The 16672-nt window shown below is 41.8% G+C and overlaps 1 protein-coding gene across 7 annotated transcripts in view; it reads right to left on the bottom strand.

Annotated features, from left to right (window-relative positions):
• EZH2 (enhancer of zeste 2 polycomb repressive complex 2 subunit) overlaps positions 1-13847 on the bottom strand; it is a 49986-nt gene extending 36139 nt beyond the window's left edge. For 4 of the 7 annotated variants that reach the window (XM_069007731.1, XM_069007733.1, XM_069007735.1 and 1 more), the window contains exons 1-2: positions 13697-13846; positions 12107-12172 (exon numbers count right to left, since the gene is read on the bottom strand). In XM_069007731.1, coding sequence (XP_068863832.1) covers positions 12107-12144 — 38 coding nt within the window. In that variant the 5' untranslated portion in view covers positions 12145-12172; positions 13697-13846. Of the gene's footprint in view, positions 1-12106; positions 12173-13199; positions 13219-13696 lie in introns of those variants that run through there. The other 3 variants (XM_069007737.1, XM_069007734.1, XM_069007732.1) reach the window with 3 other exon arrangements.
• Between the last annotated feature and the right edge of the window lie 2825 nt (positions 13848-16672).

Genomic DNA, 16672 nt, shown 5'->3' with positions numbered 1-16672 from the left:
CCATGGTTTTCTTTCAAACTTGTCTATGTAAAATACCACATTCTCATTTCTATGGGAAGAAAAATATTCCCAAGGCCACTGTCAGCTTGGGTATTTCAGATCCCAAACTAGTCCAACTAACAAAAATCTCTATCTCTGAAATACAATATAGTTTATTATTAATATTTCACACCAAAAAAAACTACAGCACATTTAATCTTTTACAGAAATAATCAGAGAAATAGATGGGAGTAAACTGTAGTATGTTTTTATTATTTTATATCACAGAAATGTGGTATTTTAAGTTTGTAGTACAGTTCAACCTATTTTTAAACAAGAAATACCTAAAAATACTTATATATTTGTATCACTTTGTTATTCCATATGCTGAACTACTGTATCATTAAAGGCAGTTTAAATTTTGAGAAAGAACTTACATCAGTTCAGCAACCTTCCACAAATGCTATTTGGTGTCAGTTTGACCTGGAAAAGACATCATCTGTCCACTGTATCAGTGATCATTCATTTCCACTTCTACACAGCCTTCTCTACTGTGAGTGCTTAAGTGCTTAGGATTCTGTAATCAAACTAGGTCAGGAGGAAAAAAAAAAATCTGTCTGAACAGCCCAGAAAATGAACATACTTAGTTTTTAAATACATTTTTTCAACAAAATCAGCTCCACATGCTGGTTTGTTCAGCAGCCACAGATTTGTTCAAGTTTGCTCAAGTCATGAATTCTTGAATCCACACAAGGGACAGAGGGGCGACAATGGGGCAGAAACAAGAGGCAAAGAACTAAAACTGGAGAGGGCAACAGTTCAGGCTTCAACGTAAGTGTTTGTCAAACCATGCCATCCCTCTGACACTCAGTTTTACTGAGAAAAGAAAAATAATTCTTTAAAACCAGAAACAGGAAACATTTACTAAGCTATCCATGCCATCTGTACCACTCTTTGGGCAGATAAAGGCCAGCAGCTTGTACTTGCCTACAAAGGTTTAACTAGGACTGGGTTCTCTTTGGTAGTACCTGAAAGAAAAGGATCCGTTTGTTAACTGATCTAAGCAGGTAACTCCAAACAATTCATCTGTCCTTCCTCACTGTGACAGGCATCAGTGGTTGTGGATGATGTAAGTTAATTAAACACTCATGATCAACTCTGACAAGATTACATGCTCTGCAGGAATGTTCTTGATCACTCAAGACATGGAAGCTTTTATAAGCTATTATTGAAGACAAAACTATTAACTTTAACTAATCTGATGGAAGGAGGAGAACCATCAACAGCCACAGATGTACCAGCGCCAACCCCAAACTGAAGAGCAATGACTGTGTGTGAAAATTCAGAATATTTCCTGTTTTTCCTCCTCGAGTTAGCAGAAAACCCCTGGCTTGCAAGTAGAATTAAAAACCTCTTCTGCAGTGTGGGTAACAACCACATCCAAGACATTTTAGTGTCAGCCCTAACACCAACACAGACTGATGATGGCTATAGGCTTTCCAGGTAATATGGCAGCTCCCAAAGCAGAAGGTCTGCTGCTATAAACAGGCATGCTTTTATTATGAGCAGTCTTATTACAAGTAAGCTCCTACTATTGTGACAGCTATTTATTTGCAATTACTATTTGCAACACTAAAATACATTTCAATTAGTAGAATTCCTTTTACAATACTCTGTCACTACAATATTGGGGAGTTGTTTATGTACCAACAACCTGAAGATTTTGCCTCCACTGGAACTGCTGTTAAATCCAAGGCCAGTGTACTTTCTCCTTTCTGATGCAATCAATGGTTACTAGCTTATTAGCAATTATCTAACAGAATTGTGCTAAGAAGAACATCTCACCCAAAACTAAACAGCACATTCACTTACCTGTTTGCTTTTGAAAGCTGATGACAAATACATCCTAGTGTACTTCTCAACTAGAACCGGGAAAGGAAGTGGGATCTTAAAATGGCATTCATTTCCTCTCTTCTTTGTCTGTCTACACTGCTTTAGCATCTCAGAGGGACTTTACATAGCAAATATGGTACGTTTGATTGTGCTGATCAGTTACTTCATATCTTTTCTGCACTCAAAAGAAGCAGAGCTTTCTAACTGGACCAAAGCTGTTCATACAGCGGATACATATGGTATCATAAATATCCAAACTGGCAAGGAAGAAGCAGAACCATGAAACCAGAGTCAAGGGAAAGCAGAAAAAACCTTTCCTCTTCAATGCAAGCAAACAATTACAGCATACCATCCACTTGTCTTAAACTAGAACATTTATCTTCCACACCATGTAAAACATATTATTCACACTGTGTAGTTTTTTGTTCTTTACAGCACTTTGCACAATCAATGCAGTTAATGTGTTAACTACTTCTGCAGGAATAGCTTTCAGGAAGCTGTTTCCTGCTATCTCTTGATCAACTAAAGATTGCTCTGAAAAGATGTAGTCAGTGGCAGACAATAGTAGCAAGCTTGTCTAGATTACTTGCCAGTGCAAGACAAATGAAAAGCTACTGTAGGTTCCTTCAATTTCCTTCTGCCTCATACCTATGTTCCACATCCCACCACAGCCACTAAAGGAGTATTAGCACAAGTCAAAGGCTTCAAGGCATGTTCTATTTATTCTTAACAATATTCTTTAGAATACCACATGTAAGCTCCCCAAACTCCTGAACACATTCTTAGGAATGTGTCATACTTTTGTCTGTTTCTGGGCCTTATCAAAATTGGACGAGTCCCTCCGAGAATTTCAACCACTACACAATGGAATTAACTCCCTGAATAGCCTGCTTTCCTACACAAATCAGAGCTAAACCCAGACAATCACAGAATTGGAGCTCTGTTCTAGCTCTTCTACTGAAACATTCTAATCTATGCTAAAAGGAAAATACAAGAGGCAACAGACAAGACTCAGCAAGGGATTTCATTTCATTACTGGAAGAAAATTCTCCCCAGTGAGTATGGTCCAGCATAGGAATGTATTAAGCAGAGGTGTTAGAATCTCCACTCTTGAAAACACTTTAAAAGTGGTCTGGAAAACATGTTTTCAGTGTTGGCCCAACCCAAGTGGGAGACTGGATCAGATGACTTCTCGATCTAAAACTATTCTACAAGTCAACACATCTCTCAGCTGGGCCCACCATCTCAAAAACAAGGACCATGCTATTTCTAAAGCTCATGCCAGGGAGTTTGTTTGCCTTTTAAATTTCAGTTAATATTCAAAAGATTAAAACAATCAGCACTAACACTTAGTATTTCAATCTGCTACAGACATGCTGTGAAAAACACTACCATTAAAGGAACAATAATTTGTGAATTAAAATGCTTAAGAGCTTAATCAGACTAAACTCTTCAGTTTAGTGTGCAATCACCAATTCTTACAATCAGTAGAAACATTAGTCTCCTTTAACATCTCCATCAACTAGCTAGTTCACATACTCCTTCCCACTACTATGCCATGTGTTGGTTCACTTGAAAGATGCCTTGCCTGGTTAACAGTACAGTTGGAACTTTCAACTCTCTCTCTTAAAAACTGTAATTAAAAAAGACAGATTGGAAAGCTCTTCACTAATTAAGAAAGCAGTCTAACTAGAGTGCCTAAACTTAACATTATGTATAAAATAAATAAAAGACCACATATATGGGCTGTTATTTTCAAATTAGTTGTCTTCTTATCCTAACGGGTTTCTGCTTCTCTTACAGCCCAACCTTTGTGTCTTTGAAGTGTCACTCTTTTCAGACCTTTTACTTTCTGCCATTTAAGCGACTACAGCCTCAGCTTGCACTTGTCATACTTAAGATCAGAAGCCTGATCTCTACCCTGGAACATTAAATGGTTGATAGTCTTTTGGTTTGGGGTTTGTTTTGGCTTTTTTCCAGCTTTTTTTTTAATTTTTAAATTTAAACATATTCTAGAAGAAATCACTAAGTGAGTCAAGAGGTACACACGTTCACAATAAACAACTAGTCTATGATTTGCCTCCCCAAATCTTGAAAGATAGATGTGCCACCTCAATTATTTCTTCCCAAACACTATGGTTTTTTGGGCCTTGTTACTACCCCAATAGCTCTTTAAGTTAATAGCTCTCAATTCATACTTCAAGATATTCAAGACTAATGACATGCTTTCCTGTGTCTTTTGAGTAAAAATCTCAGCTAATCTCAAAACAGGCTTAAAAAAAAAATCCCCATTTTGTGGCAAATTCACAACTGGTCATCACATACTACCTGATCTGTCATATACAAAATGACTATGCCCAGCCTTTTCTCTTACAGCTATGTAAGAGTGGCTATCAGTCAACTAAGAGGACAGTCTCACAACATATTTAATCCAATTAAACTACTTATTTTGTAGTAGTACTACTATGAAACTAACTTGTTAACTGTAATGACTATATTTTTATTTGCAGTATTATTCCCCAAACTAAAACTAGTTACCACTGGAGGGGTTATTAAATTATTATAACATAGGCAATACCTTGAATCTGAGCTAAGCAGTGTGTCAGAATTTCCTCTAAAAATGGCTGATTTTTAGCCTTCCTGTGATAACAAGGCTGATGCACCCTTCTGCATACATCATCTACAGGAACTGCTGATGCAAGTGGCAAACATAAGCCAAATGTGACATGGTTTACTGTTCACTAAGTTACATATACATTCTGCAACAGTTTCATGAAGGACTACAAGTGCTCTGGTATTATGAAAAGCTCCAGCATGAACATATATTCCATACAAAATAAAACACTTAAAGATTGGGGGATGCATTAAAAAGAAAATTAATAGGGAGAAACACCACTTAGGGCTGCAGACACTGATGTGTCAACAGAGAGCAGCCCCTCCCCAAACAATGCCATTGCAGCCAGTCACCATTCCAAAGGCTCACTGTCACTGCTCTCTGCTCCAGTATGTAACATACATATGTAACATACAGTATTCTACAGCCGCTACAATCCTGCACTGTATGCCTAGATGTTGCTAGGGAATGCTCCTATCTTAGCTATTAGGAATTCTCACCTTTGGTCCAGATTTGGTAGGAGCACCTGTTTCCCCTCCACATATTTAACTCCTGACTTTGGCTCACCCTGATCACAGCACATACTTTCCTTCATCAATTACTGTTTCCAGTCTGTTTTTAACAGTTAAAGTAATCTCTCCAAACACAGTTCCTCTTTACTGCCCAAACATACCAGACAAAAACTGTCAGCTTTGACTTTCAAGCATCACCCCTACTTTATGCTGGCACTGCTACAAAAAGAAGCACTTTTACTTGCACCTGTGCTATCATTTCCCTCCTGACAGAATGAGCATTTCTGCAGCCATTGACAGAAGCAAAGAAGATCTCTGGCTGAAAACACCTTGCTGCTTTTGACTGAAGAAAGCGAGCATCCAGCCACTCTGGCCCCATCTAAAGACACTGATCCATGGCCTTAGGCATTCCATTTTCAGCTCCTTGTGACAGTACTAAATGCCTGCGTCTGCAGATCAGTTTCTGGATGTGCACAGTTCATACCACTTATTTTTTGAAATGCTCTCCTCACTTAGGAAGTCAGAGCAGTTCAGTTTACTGACATAAAAGACAGGAGGGAAACATGTCAGCTCGAGGGCTCACAGAATTCACATTTTCTTCAATCCTGCTCCCTGTCTGATTTTTTTAATGTAAATATTAGTTTGCCTCCTACAGCATTTTATTTCTTGCTTTCTCCCCTAGCAGTTCATTCACAATACATAGTTTAACACTATGTTGCATTAAAATCCTTCTCCAGAGTTTCTACCGTTATTATATACTGACCAGGCAGATATTAAAAACTCCCATGGACAAGGAAGAAAGAAAGGAAAGAATGAGAACTCAAGCAGCTCTTGGATACTAAATAGAAAGGAATGGTGCTTCACTCCCTTTTGCTTCCTGGAAAAACATGAGCTATCTTGATTTATGTTCTTGCTCTTTTTAAATAAGAATATTTTATTTTTCTGCATTAGAAAACTAATTCAAAGCAAAGCAACTGCCAGTATTCAACACCCCTTACTCTATCTGCCAGCATGTCAAAAACTTTGCAGTTCACAGTTTATAAGTAGCGCTTGATCTTCCAGAAGCACTTCAGAAAATACAGTCAAATTTGTGTTCCTTAACTTCTAAAATGATTTTAATCAGAAGTTTAAATAATAGTAATAATTTTAAAACCCCACAAGATCTCACCTGGTCATGACAAAAAAAAACCCAATAATTTTAAGTTTTTGGAACTAATTAGAGGTGGATTAAGCATGAAATACCTGAGCAAGATCCCACAACAGCACTGTTCTAGAAATCAAGCTTATTTCAGATTTTCTGTGAGACAAAGAAGAAGGGCATCAGTTTGATGACTTCTTTTTTCCTAATAGCACACTGCCTTTGGATTTATTTTGACATTATCTCATTTTGTGGGAGTTCTTCATTTAGAACATTTACTCATCAAGAAACAGTGGTATGGATGCTTCATTCTCTTCAGTAGAGAAAAATAAAAATGTTATGTCTGTTTATAAGAAAACAAGGTTTCAATACAAATAATTAGTGTTTCCATACATTTCCTTAAACAAATACAACAGTAGAATACAAAAAGTAACACAGCATAATTTGTTTTCAGACAGCCCTTAAAAGAAAAAGATAAATCCGTACTGGAGTGTTCTGCCTATCTGTATAAGCAAGCCTGCAACTTTCAAAGCTATTCTTCCCTTCAAAAAAATCTTTCTGTGTCCCTACTTCAGCATTTAGAGAAACAAAAACAGACATGAAATCATTACTGAATACCACTTAAGGAATAAGAGTAACCTATTTCAGAGAAAAAAAATTCTAAATTCCCTACATTACCACTTTCTTCCAGCACATTTCAACATTTGATACTTTTAGAAAAATACCGGTTTGGAAATAAAAATAAGAAGTTCAAGTACTTATCCACTTGGGTGGGGGGAGGGGGAAGAGGGAACCAGGAGACCATAACCAATTATTTTATATTAAAGGCTAAACCAAATTGGCAGTAACTGAAGACTGACTGACATCTCACTTCACTTTGGGCAACCTGAGCCGAACACCATGCAGCAGGTAATGCAACTATTTGCTTTTCACTTGGATATCTGCATCTATAAATACTTCTAACATTTGCTTGCATGAGTAAGACTATTTGGCTCAAAAAACAAATAAAACATTTTAAAACTCCAAGCAGCACCACAGCAACAAAAAGTTTCAAGCCCAAATTTGATCATACTTTTTACAAGTCACAATTAAAACCATCCCACGTTCCTCACAGCAGACCAAGCCTGGCTATTTGTCAGGAGAAAGCAGAGTTTTATGCATAAAACTTGAGCTTCACCTTTGAGTCGCTCAAATGCGTACCTCCGGAATTTCTCTCTTCACACTCACTCACAGACACCCAGAGGAGTTACATGACTCCCACACACATTCCAATTAACCTCTGTTGCCTAACACCTCCATCTCTTAAAAATTTAGTTTTTTGATATCCTGGATAAATCTGGCAGAAAAAGTAACACTTGCTGGGAACACTTAAGACATGTCTCCACAGGCAAAATAATTTATGATGTGAATTTGAAGAGCACAGACTATTCCACCTGAACTTGTTTTGTGGACACACCTTTTATACTCTAAAACTAAAATAGCCACAGGTTCTTCTGTTCAAACCATAGTTGCAAAAGCAACACACAGTCCATACAGGAAAAACCCTGATGCACAACAATTCAGGTTCAATAGTTATTCCATACTCTTTCCCTGCATAGGCAAATAGCCTAAACTTTGAAAGATGTTACGCTTTCACATATGCAGAATTTACTGCAGAGCAGTCTGGCAAATTTGAAGATGAACTGGTACTTGCCATTTGCCTGAATAACTCCAAAATGAGCTTCAAATGATAAAAGTAACCATAAGAGTTATTTTAAAAAGGATTATTTTAAATTTCACAAAATAACTGGGTCTACTGTACGGCGTCCCTATTCTGTAAGGAATACGGCAATTAACCCACCTGCACATTACATTAGATAAAGGAAAAAAAAGGAAAAAAACTTATAAAGGAAAAAAACACAGATACTACTTTTCCAGAAGCTTGACTTAATGCAGAAAACTAATTAGAAACAGTTTATCTTGAAAAAAAACAGTTTATTCTTGAAAACAAAAAGCCAAAATGAAAAAAACCCAGCATGCAAACACAAAAAAATCTACCACTCTCCAGTGAAAAAGAAAACATCTCCCTTAGGCTGTGGAAGAGAACTGCAAATACTAACTAAGGTCTTAGAACCTTATGTCTCCCAGTTTCAAAGTAACCATGTACTGAACACCAGTAATGGTTAAACTGTGTTAAGAATAAAACAACATATGTCAATCTCTTCTTCCAATAATTACTGAATTTAGCTTTGCACCAAACACATTGGCAATAAATACTCACTAGAAACATGGCACAAACTAGTGGACACACAACAGGAAGAATTCATCACAAAGGACAGAATTTACACTGTCCTTGTTATATACTCCAACACTAAAACAGAGATGATAATGACTTTAATCCATTTGCCCCGGTACAGTTCCATGGGTAAATCAAGTATCTGTAACACACATCCATAAGACTTCTGACAGAAGCAGCAAAATGAATTCCAGCTCTAGAATTTTTTATCTTATTAGTAAAAATGAAATCAGACTACACACCAAAAACACAAAGCTTGCCAGATCCACTCATGCTAAGAAACATGGAAAGGAAACCAGCGCACACTAAAAAAAATTGAAATTATATGCGAGTTGTAAGATTTCAGTTTCCTTCCTTTCAAACACTTTGTTTCTTTAAATTACATCTGATGGCTTTGGGATTTAAACCGAACATGCAGGCTGTGAAAAGAGAATGCATGGCAGGAAAAACTGAACTAACCATGTTAAAGGCAGAATGGAAAGGAGCCAGATACAACAAAAAACTGACAAGGGAAATAGGCCTGGTTCTAGATCAAAAAACAATTTAAAAATATTAAGAAATCATACCCTCCTGTAAAGATTTGTTTTCGGTTCATATCTAAGAAAGCCTAGGACATGGACTGCAATTTGTACTACTTTGCTTGCATAATTACACATACAATGTTATTCAAGCAGGCACCATATGTATATACAAAAAAAGAAAACTAATAGCAAATTCTGGAGTATTCTGTAACTGTGTATCAAGGAAGTCTTTATTTGCACACAGTAAGACACCAGTTTTACCTCATTTGCCAATGAAATCATATCTATCCCAATTAGAAGCCTTGGAAATACTACATCACATTTTCAAGCAAATGACAACACTGTGCTGATCCACTCACATCATTACACTGTTATTTTTATCCACAACATTCAGATCACATGCAGTATCTATCTAAATGTCCAAATGGCCTTCTTACCTTAAGAGTACCACTGATTTTAGCACTAGATAGGAATGCATTATAAACCATTCCAAGTCAACAGTAGTTTTCACAAACAAAGCAGAGGCACAATAGATGAAAAATCCAAACCCAAGCTTCAGCCAGGTAGCCAAAAGGTTTTGTAAATAAGAGTGTGCTCCACACTAATCTGGGGGTGAGCACTGTTTGTTTACATTTTTTTTTGGACACAGCAGGGGCATTAATGGACATCCTCTTCTCTCTCAATATTTTTAAATTATAATCAGTTTACAAACCTGTGGCTAAATAATTCATTATATATTTAAAAATTCCTTTTTTTTTTTAGTATTTTTAAGAGAAGCTTAACTTCCCAATTTTATATGCAAATTATACTTTTCACTCTTCTTCTTAAGAGTTGCCTCTATTCAAGTTTACTAGTGTTATTATACCTCTTAATTCAGAACCAAGTCCACAGTCTGACCCACCTTAGTGGAAATCTAGGTGTACAATTAGAAAAAGACTGTGACAATCAAACTGCCTACTACTATCAGTTAGAGAAAGCAGCATGTTTTAGAAAACTTCCCTGTTTCTTGCTTGGAGCTCAATAGAACCATCATTTTTAGTTTCACCTCATCCATAAATAGACATACACAGCATTATCCCAAAGTCTTTAACTGATCTCTGTGAGAACAGATAGGATAGCTACTTAGTAATTCTGTACATTGTTTTCCTTTTAATATTTAGCTCAACAAAACCCTTGGGCATATACTCAGAGCTAAAAAACAAACCTGAGCATTTGACTAACTTGTAACAAGTGTTTTTATCATCCCCCTGTAAAGCACCCTTCTCTCTTCTGCATACCTTTTATACAAGATTTTGTTGGTTTGGGTACATTTTATACAAGATTTTAGTTTGCCTCACTGTTCTCCTCACGGACACAGCTACTTTAACTAAAATTATTCCTTAAACTATGTCAGGACAGGAGTAACTCATCCATTTAAAGACTAACTTAGCCACTCCAGAGCAGTTGTACAAGTCATATACTTAGGTGTTAAATGTGTAGATACATTTATAGATAGATACATTTACAAATGCTGTCTTCAATCAGACAACACTTCAACAGGCCCAGCACAGCTCTCCATGGACCTTGCTGACAGAAGGAACAGAAGGTTGGAAGTAGCTTTAACATTAAAATAAACCTCCTGTTACTGTCCTACAGCTTCTGTTAACAGTGGTCTTGTTTGTTAATGTAAGTATTACGCAAACGCCTCCATCAAATCATTAAGAATTGTATTTACAGCATGCAGCCCATTTCCTTCACTCTTTAAAAAATCTGGTAAAGTGAATTTTGCTTGGATAAGTAATACTGCCAAAATTACTTTCTCGACTCGGTGAACTTCCTTGCTTAGCAAAGGCCAGGTTTTGTTCCTGAGATCTTCAGCATCCCTGCTGGGGAAAACATTATTCCCCCTAAAGCTTCACAGATATTTTTCCTCAAGTCAGCTAAGATCCATCTGTAAGTACTAACAGTAGAATTACAGAACCTCCAGATTACAGCCAACACTAAAGTTTTTCCACAGCACTTTTGCTCAAACACAACATAAAGCAGACATTTATTAAATGTGCCTTCTCTCAGTATTGCAGCCATTTTTAAAAATAACTCTCACTGTTCAATCACATAAATATAGAACTGTCATCTAAAATTGTTCTTCAGTTTTAACATTACAGCTGTGAACTTATTAAAACGCATCAATGATCTATACTGCTAAGGAAGCTGAACTGTCTCGTGAATGGTGACAGAACACTTCTTTTGACTAATAGCAAGAGGAATTTTAGAGTGCACCAACTTTCCTGGGAGCACTGTTGGCCTGCACTGGATACTAGATGTAGGTTATTCTGACATAAGCTGCTTTACAGAAAAGGGCTTGCATTCTCTCTATATCTAATACAGCTCATGCATCCAATAATGCACTACAAAAATTCCCTTCTCCCAAAGCCAAAGTTTCTTTGCAGGTAAGAAGTAGTGCAGGAATATTTACATTTCACCTATGAAGGTTGCAATGTTACAGAGCAAACAAAAACCAGTTTGAAAGCATATCTTCAAAGAAATCACCATATTTCAGCTTGTTGGCAATTTTAGCAAGAAAGGAAAAAAACACAGCAGGGGGCAAAAAGATTGAGCTTGAATTTCAAATCTTTGGCCTAAGTTTACACACCTCCACTTTAGCTCATTTTAAACTGAGCAGTGACATTTTATGACTTTTTGAAGGTGCAGATTTCCAGTGTCTGCCACTTTTCAAGGTGAAATTACATATCAAAAAAATCTATGAAAGAACCTGAAAGTTCTTCCCAGTTTTTCTCTTAAAGTCTTGAATCCTTCCAGAGTTCCAAATGAAAATAGCAGTTGGCATCTCAAGGAATATTATACTGTCACAGATTTCTCCACAGGTTTTTTAACTTTAATTGTTACTTTCATTTCTCATGGAGATGGAGGAAAGAAAAAAATATTTTTCTTTTTCTGCCTTTTTTCTTGTAAAGGAAATCCCAGAACAATAAATGTAATGTTTTTTTACCCAGAACTTCATAAAGTACTAGCTCTTAAAAACATTCAACACATCACAGAAAACTTTTGAGTCACATCTCCTAAAATACTGGAATTCCACGTGTTTGCTGAAAGATTTTGTAGTTTTCAAATATTCACATTTTAATAGTCACTAGTGAGACTAGTTGTAGTACACTATGTACAAGTAATACTCACCCTTCTGAAGATGCTTTATTGTTACCACAAATAAACATTCCCCGGACTCTCAATTTGATATAGACACTGGGGACAAACAAAGAACGACCTTTAAATTTTGATAAATTGCATAAAGAATCTGAATGTGCCAACCCCTAAAAAAATATTAACCTATCCATGAGAAAAATCCCCACTTATAAGTGAAGATTACACTAAATGTGCTGGTAAAAACTCTCCACTGAAATCTGCGTTAGTAAGAACCAAACTCATAATAGCTGAAACTAGAGTTGTTAGACTTCAGCAAAAACAAACCTATCCTGCTAGAATTAAACTACATTCTCCAAACTGTTAAATGCTTCTTGTCAGAGAGACCAAGAATCTGAATTTCCAGCTTTAAAAATACAAAAAACTTTTCTCTTGCTCCAATAAAATCAGTGTGGTGCTTTGTAAGTTAGAAATAAGTATCTCGAGTAATGTACAAGTTTGTTATCCCATTCCTGCCGCACATCTATGCACGCACTCCTTTTCTTTTGTGTATGAATAAGAATTTTTGAATCATCATGAAGACCTGGTAATGTTAAATACATGTGCGTGATGCCACAACACACCGATTTCTTTAGCCAACCATTTGTTGCTCAGGGACGGCTCAGCCCAGTGCCCTCCTTCGCACCTCCCCAGACACCCTAGTTTTAGACAGCGCTCCGTATCGCCGTGCTTGGCGACATTAGACCCAAACCCCCCAAATTTTCAGCTATTTGTTAACTTTCTTGCGGCGCTCTGGAAGATCGGGATCGTACGGTGTCCTCCACGATTAGGAAGTTCGCCGGAGCAGCCGCCAGACTGAGTTACCCCCTGGCCCCTCCTGAGCTCTCTCGCTGAGCCTAGAGAGCCCCAAAGGCAGGGGCGGGAGCCCCCAGCCCAGCCCCGCCGTCCCGCGGGTGCGGGAGGGCGGCCCGGGGCGCGCTCAGCCTCCCCGCCCGGCTCGCCCCGGCTTCCGGGAGCCCGGGCGGACCTGTCCCAGCCTCCCGGGAGGAGAGGGACGAGCTGTGTGCCGCGCTGCCCACGGCGGGCACACGGATTTCCCCTGCCCGGCGTGCGCCGGGCTCACACACACCTCCCTCTGCCCGCGCCGGAGCCGCCGCCGCGTGCCGCCGGCTGGAGCGGAGAGGAGGGGAAGGGAATCGCCGGGTCTCCCCCCCGTTCTCCCTCTCCCCACTCGCCCGCCGCCCCCCGCCCTTCGGAGGAGTGGCGGCGAGCTCGCCCCCAGCCCGGGTCTGCGCCCCGCCAGGCGGGGATCGGAGCCGCCGGCCGGGCTGGACGGAGCCAACTTAGACAAAGGGCACTCCAGACTCCATGTCTCCCCCCTCCAGCTGTCACCGGCCGGGAGCGCGCGTGTCTCCCCGCCGGCGCCCTGCGGAAAGCGGACGCGGGGGGCGGCTGCTCCTCGGGAGCCGTCGCCGCCGTCGCCGCCGCCCCCATCCTCCCTCCCTCCCTGCCGCCCCCTCCCCTCCTCCCCTCCCCCATGACAAAGGACCCGGGTATAAATAGCCGCTCCCGGCACCGCCGCCGCCTCAAGCCCGCGAGGTGTCGCTCGCTCGCCCGCTCACTCACCCGCCCCCCCGCCGCCCCGGCTCCGCGCCGCCGCCACTCCCGCCGGTGCCGCCGCCAGCTCCGCTCGGCGCTCCCGCTCTGCCTCCCTCCGCCTCCGGCTGCCGGATTCACCCTCCCGGACCGAGCGCCAAACGCGCCGGCCCAATCGCCATCGCGCTCATTGGCGAGCGCCGAGCGCCGCCCCCATTGGACGGACGGACGCGGCCGGGGCCCCGCCGAGCCAATCGGGGGCGGCGGGGGCGGGGTGAGGGGCGTGGCCTCGCTCCCCACGTGCGGGGGGGGCAGGGAGGGGTGGGGAGAACTCTTTGTTCTCGCGCTGCCCGCGCGGGGGGACGGGGGGCTCGCGCTCCCCCCGCTCCCGCCGCCCCCCGCCCCCCGCGCGCCCGCTCCCCCCGCGCCGCGCGGCGGGGCCGGGCCCGGGGCTGCGCCGCGCCGGGGAGGCTTGAAACTCTCCGGCCGCCTCACGTGGAGAAGGGGGCAGAGGGAGGGGAAAGGGGAGGGAGGCAGGCGAGAGGATTGGCGGGCACCGGGAGGGGCCGCGCTGCCGCTCCCGCTCGGCGCCGCTGCCGAGTTTGAATCGGTCCGAGAGCGGGAGAGGCGTAACGGCCGTAACGGTCCCGGGGGGCGGGAATGCCCGGAGCGGGCCCTGGGTCCCCGCCGCCGCTCCGCCTGTTGCTCCCCTGGCGCGGGAGCTCAGCCACTGGAGGTCACTCCAGCCTTTCTCCATCTTCAGCAGGGAGAAATAAAATTGCCAAGATAAGTTTTCCTAGCGGGTACTTAGCCCTTCCCTTGTGACCGCATCCCTTTCCGATGCGTCCCGCATCGACTGCTACTTCCGAGATGCACTGGAGTAATCGCCGCATCCTTGCCTCCACAAGTGCCGGCATCCTTCCTCACCAAATATCGCCTTCCCGCTTCCTTGTGGCTACCTCAGAGCATCTTCAGGGTCAGAAATGAGCAGCGTCCACTGTAAGGGGGTCCTGACTGGTAAAAGTCTCTTGCGGGGGAAATAAATCACCAACGCGCCCTCATTTCCAAACCACGCCGTAGGTTTACGTGTCAGATCTGTGAGCGTGGCTCACAGATTAGAAACGAGGAAGAACGAGGATGTGTCAGCCTTGGAGGCAGGGGACAGCCCGCGCACACGCCTGCGGGGCAGCCCCGCCGCTCCCCGGTGGATGTCTCGGCCGGCTGAGTCACTTTGCAGCTCTGCTGCCTCGTGTCCGCGTGTTTGACCTTTGCCCGCCCAAACTTTACCGCCACCAGCCCTCCTTTAGTGCGTCGCACCGGCAGCTTCCTCTCCCTCGCTGCTCCGCATCCAGCGCGGTTTCCCCCTGTTGTGGGGGGATGTCATAAATCGCAGCAGCAGCAGCGAAGTGCTCGCTCCGCATCAGGCTCGGATCCTGTTGCTCGCTACGTGCTGTCTCCAGCCTCTAAGGTTGCTGTCGTTTCCCTCGTTTCTAGCCCGCGAACCATGCTCATCAATCTTGTTGCCGAGGTTGTATTTAAACCTGGAGGATTCGTGCACCTTTACTCTGCTGTGGTCCTGCTCTCTGGTTGTTCCAGCCTTTACACCTCTTCAGCAGCGAAAAATAAAAATGCCAAGATGAGTTTTATAATGGGTGCTTGCACCTCCCTTGCCACTAGATCCCTTTCAGATGCGTCCCCACATCAAGTGCCACTTCCGATGTGCTCTGGAGCAATGGACACATCCTTACGTCCGACATCCCTCCTCACCAAATATCAGCTCCCCTTTTCCTTGTGAATACCTTAGTGCTTCCACAGGGTCAAAGCTCCAAAAATGAGCAGCGGCCACTGTAATGAGGTCCTGAGTGATAAAAGTCTCTTGAGGGGGAAATAGATCACAAATGCACCTTCATTCCCAAATAATGCAGTTGGCTTACATGTCAAGTAAGGCTTGGTGTTCTGCTTAAAGGCAATGTGCTCGTGTGTTTTTGTAATCTCTAAGTGTAAATACTTAAAATTTCCAGACTTCATTGTGTATTAAACTTGGAGTGAGATCTCAAGTGTGGGCATTCCTACACTGTACATTCTTGATTTACCTCATGGCCTTGAAAAGGGGTTTCTAATAATAGCTCATTTTTCTTTTTTGTTTTTTTAATCTCTGGGGTTTCATGAGTTATGAGCAAAAAAACATGCAGCAGAAATTATTTCCTGTTACTGTTACATGTCATAGTGTAGTAGATGGCTATAACCTTCCTCTAACTCTAGTGGAGTGGCTGACAATTGGTAAGATTGTCTTTAAAATATTACATTTGAAAAATATTAGTCATTTCTGGAAATTCAGCTATTTTGAATCTACTCTGCACCAAGATGGCTGCCACCACCAAAATGGCTACCCAGTCATTCACAACCTTCACAACTTAGGTTTTGTAATTTATTTTGGTCCTTCAAGTTGCACTTCATGTGATCTGGTTTTAGCCAGCAAGAAAAATTGCAATTGTTAAATAAGCATGAGGTAACAATGTAACAGGTACACTCAGTCATAAGGTGGAAAAATCTGTGTTGTAGAACCTACCCTGTGAACTAGACCTCAGCACTGATCACATCCTTTTCCTCTTCTGCACAAAAGGTTATTCATCTGCTATACCCGAAACTAGAAAACTTAACATGTTTTGAACTGAGTTACTCTTTCTCCCTTGCACTGTAGCAAAACAACCTCTCCACCAAGGCTCCATTCTAGGTGCTAAAACTGATGAACTCCAGTCGAGAAACTCCATGAGGTGTTGATTTCCCGATCCATAGCTCAGGCTGTCTCAAAAATCCAGGAGAATTTTAGCAACTGTTTGATTCTCTACACAGGGGTTTAATGCTGCAACAAGCTCCATACAGACTTTCTGTTTTCACAGAGTAAACCACCCAAGTGGTTTTCTGTTCCTGCTGTATTTTTGTGATTAAAGAACAACTATTTGAACAAGGATCTGTGTTATGCGGAGACATTCAGATTGGATCTTT

This window comes from Aphelocoma coerulescens, chromosome 2, assembly GCF_041296385.1.
Source record: "Aphelocoma coerulescens isolate FSJ_1873_10779 chromosome 2, UR_Acoe_1.0, whole genome shotgun sequence".
Lineage (NCBI taxonomy): Eukaryota > Metazoa > Chordata > Aves > Passeriformes > Corvidae > Aphelocoma > Aphelocoma coerulescens.
The sequence above is the reverse complement of the archived record's forward strand: the minus strand, read 5'-3'. Positions and strand labels throughout refer to the sequence as shown.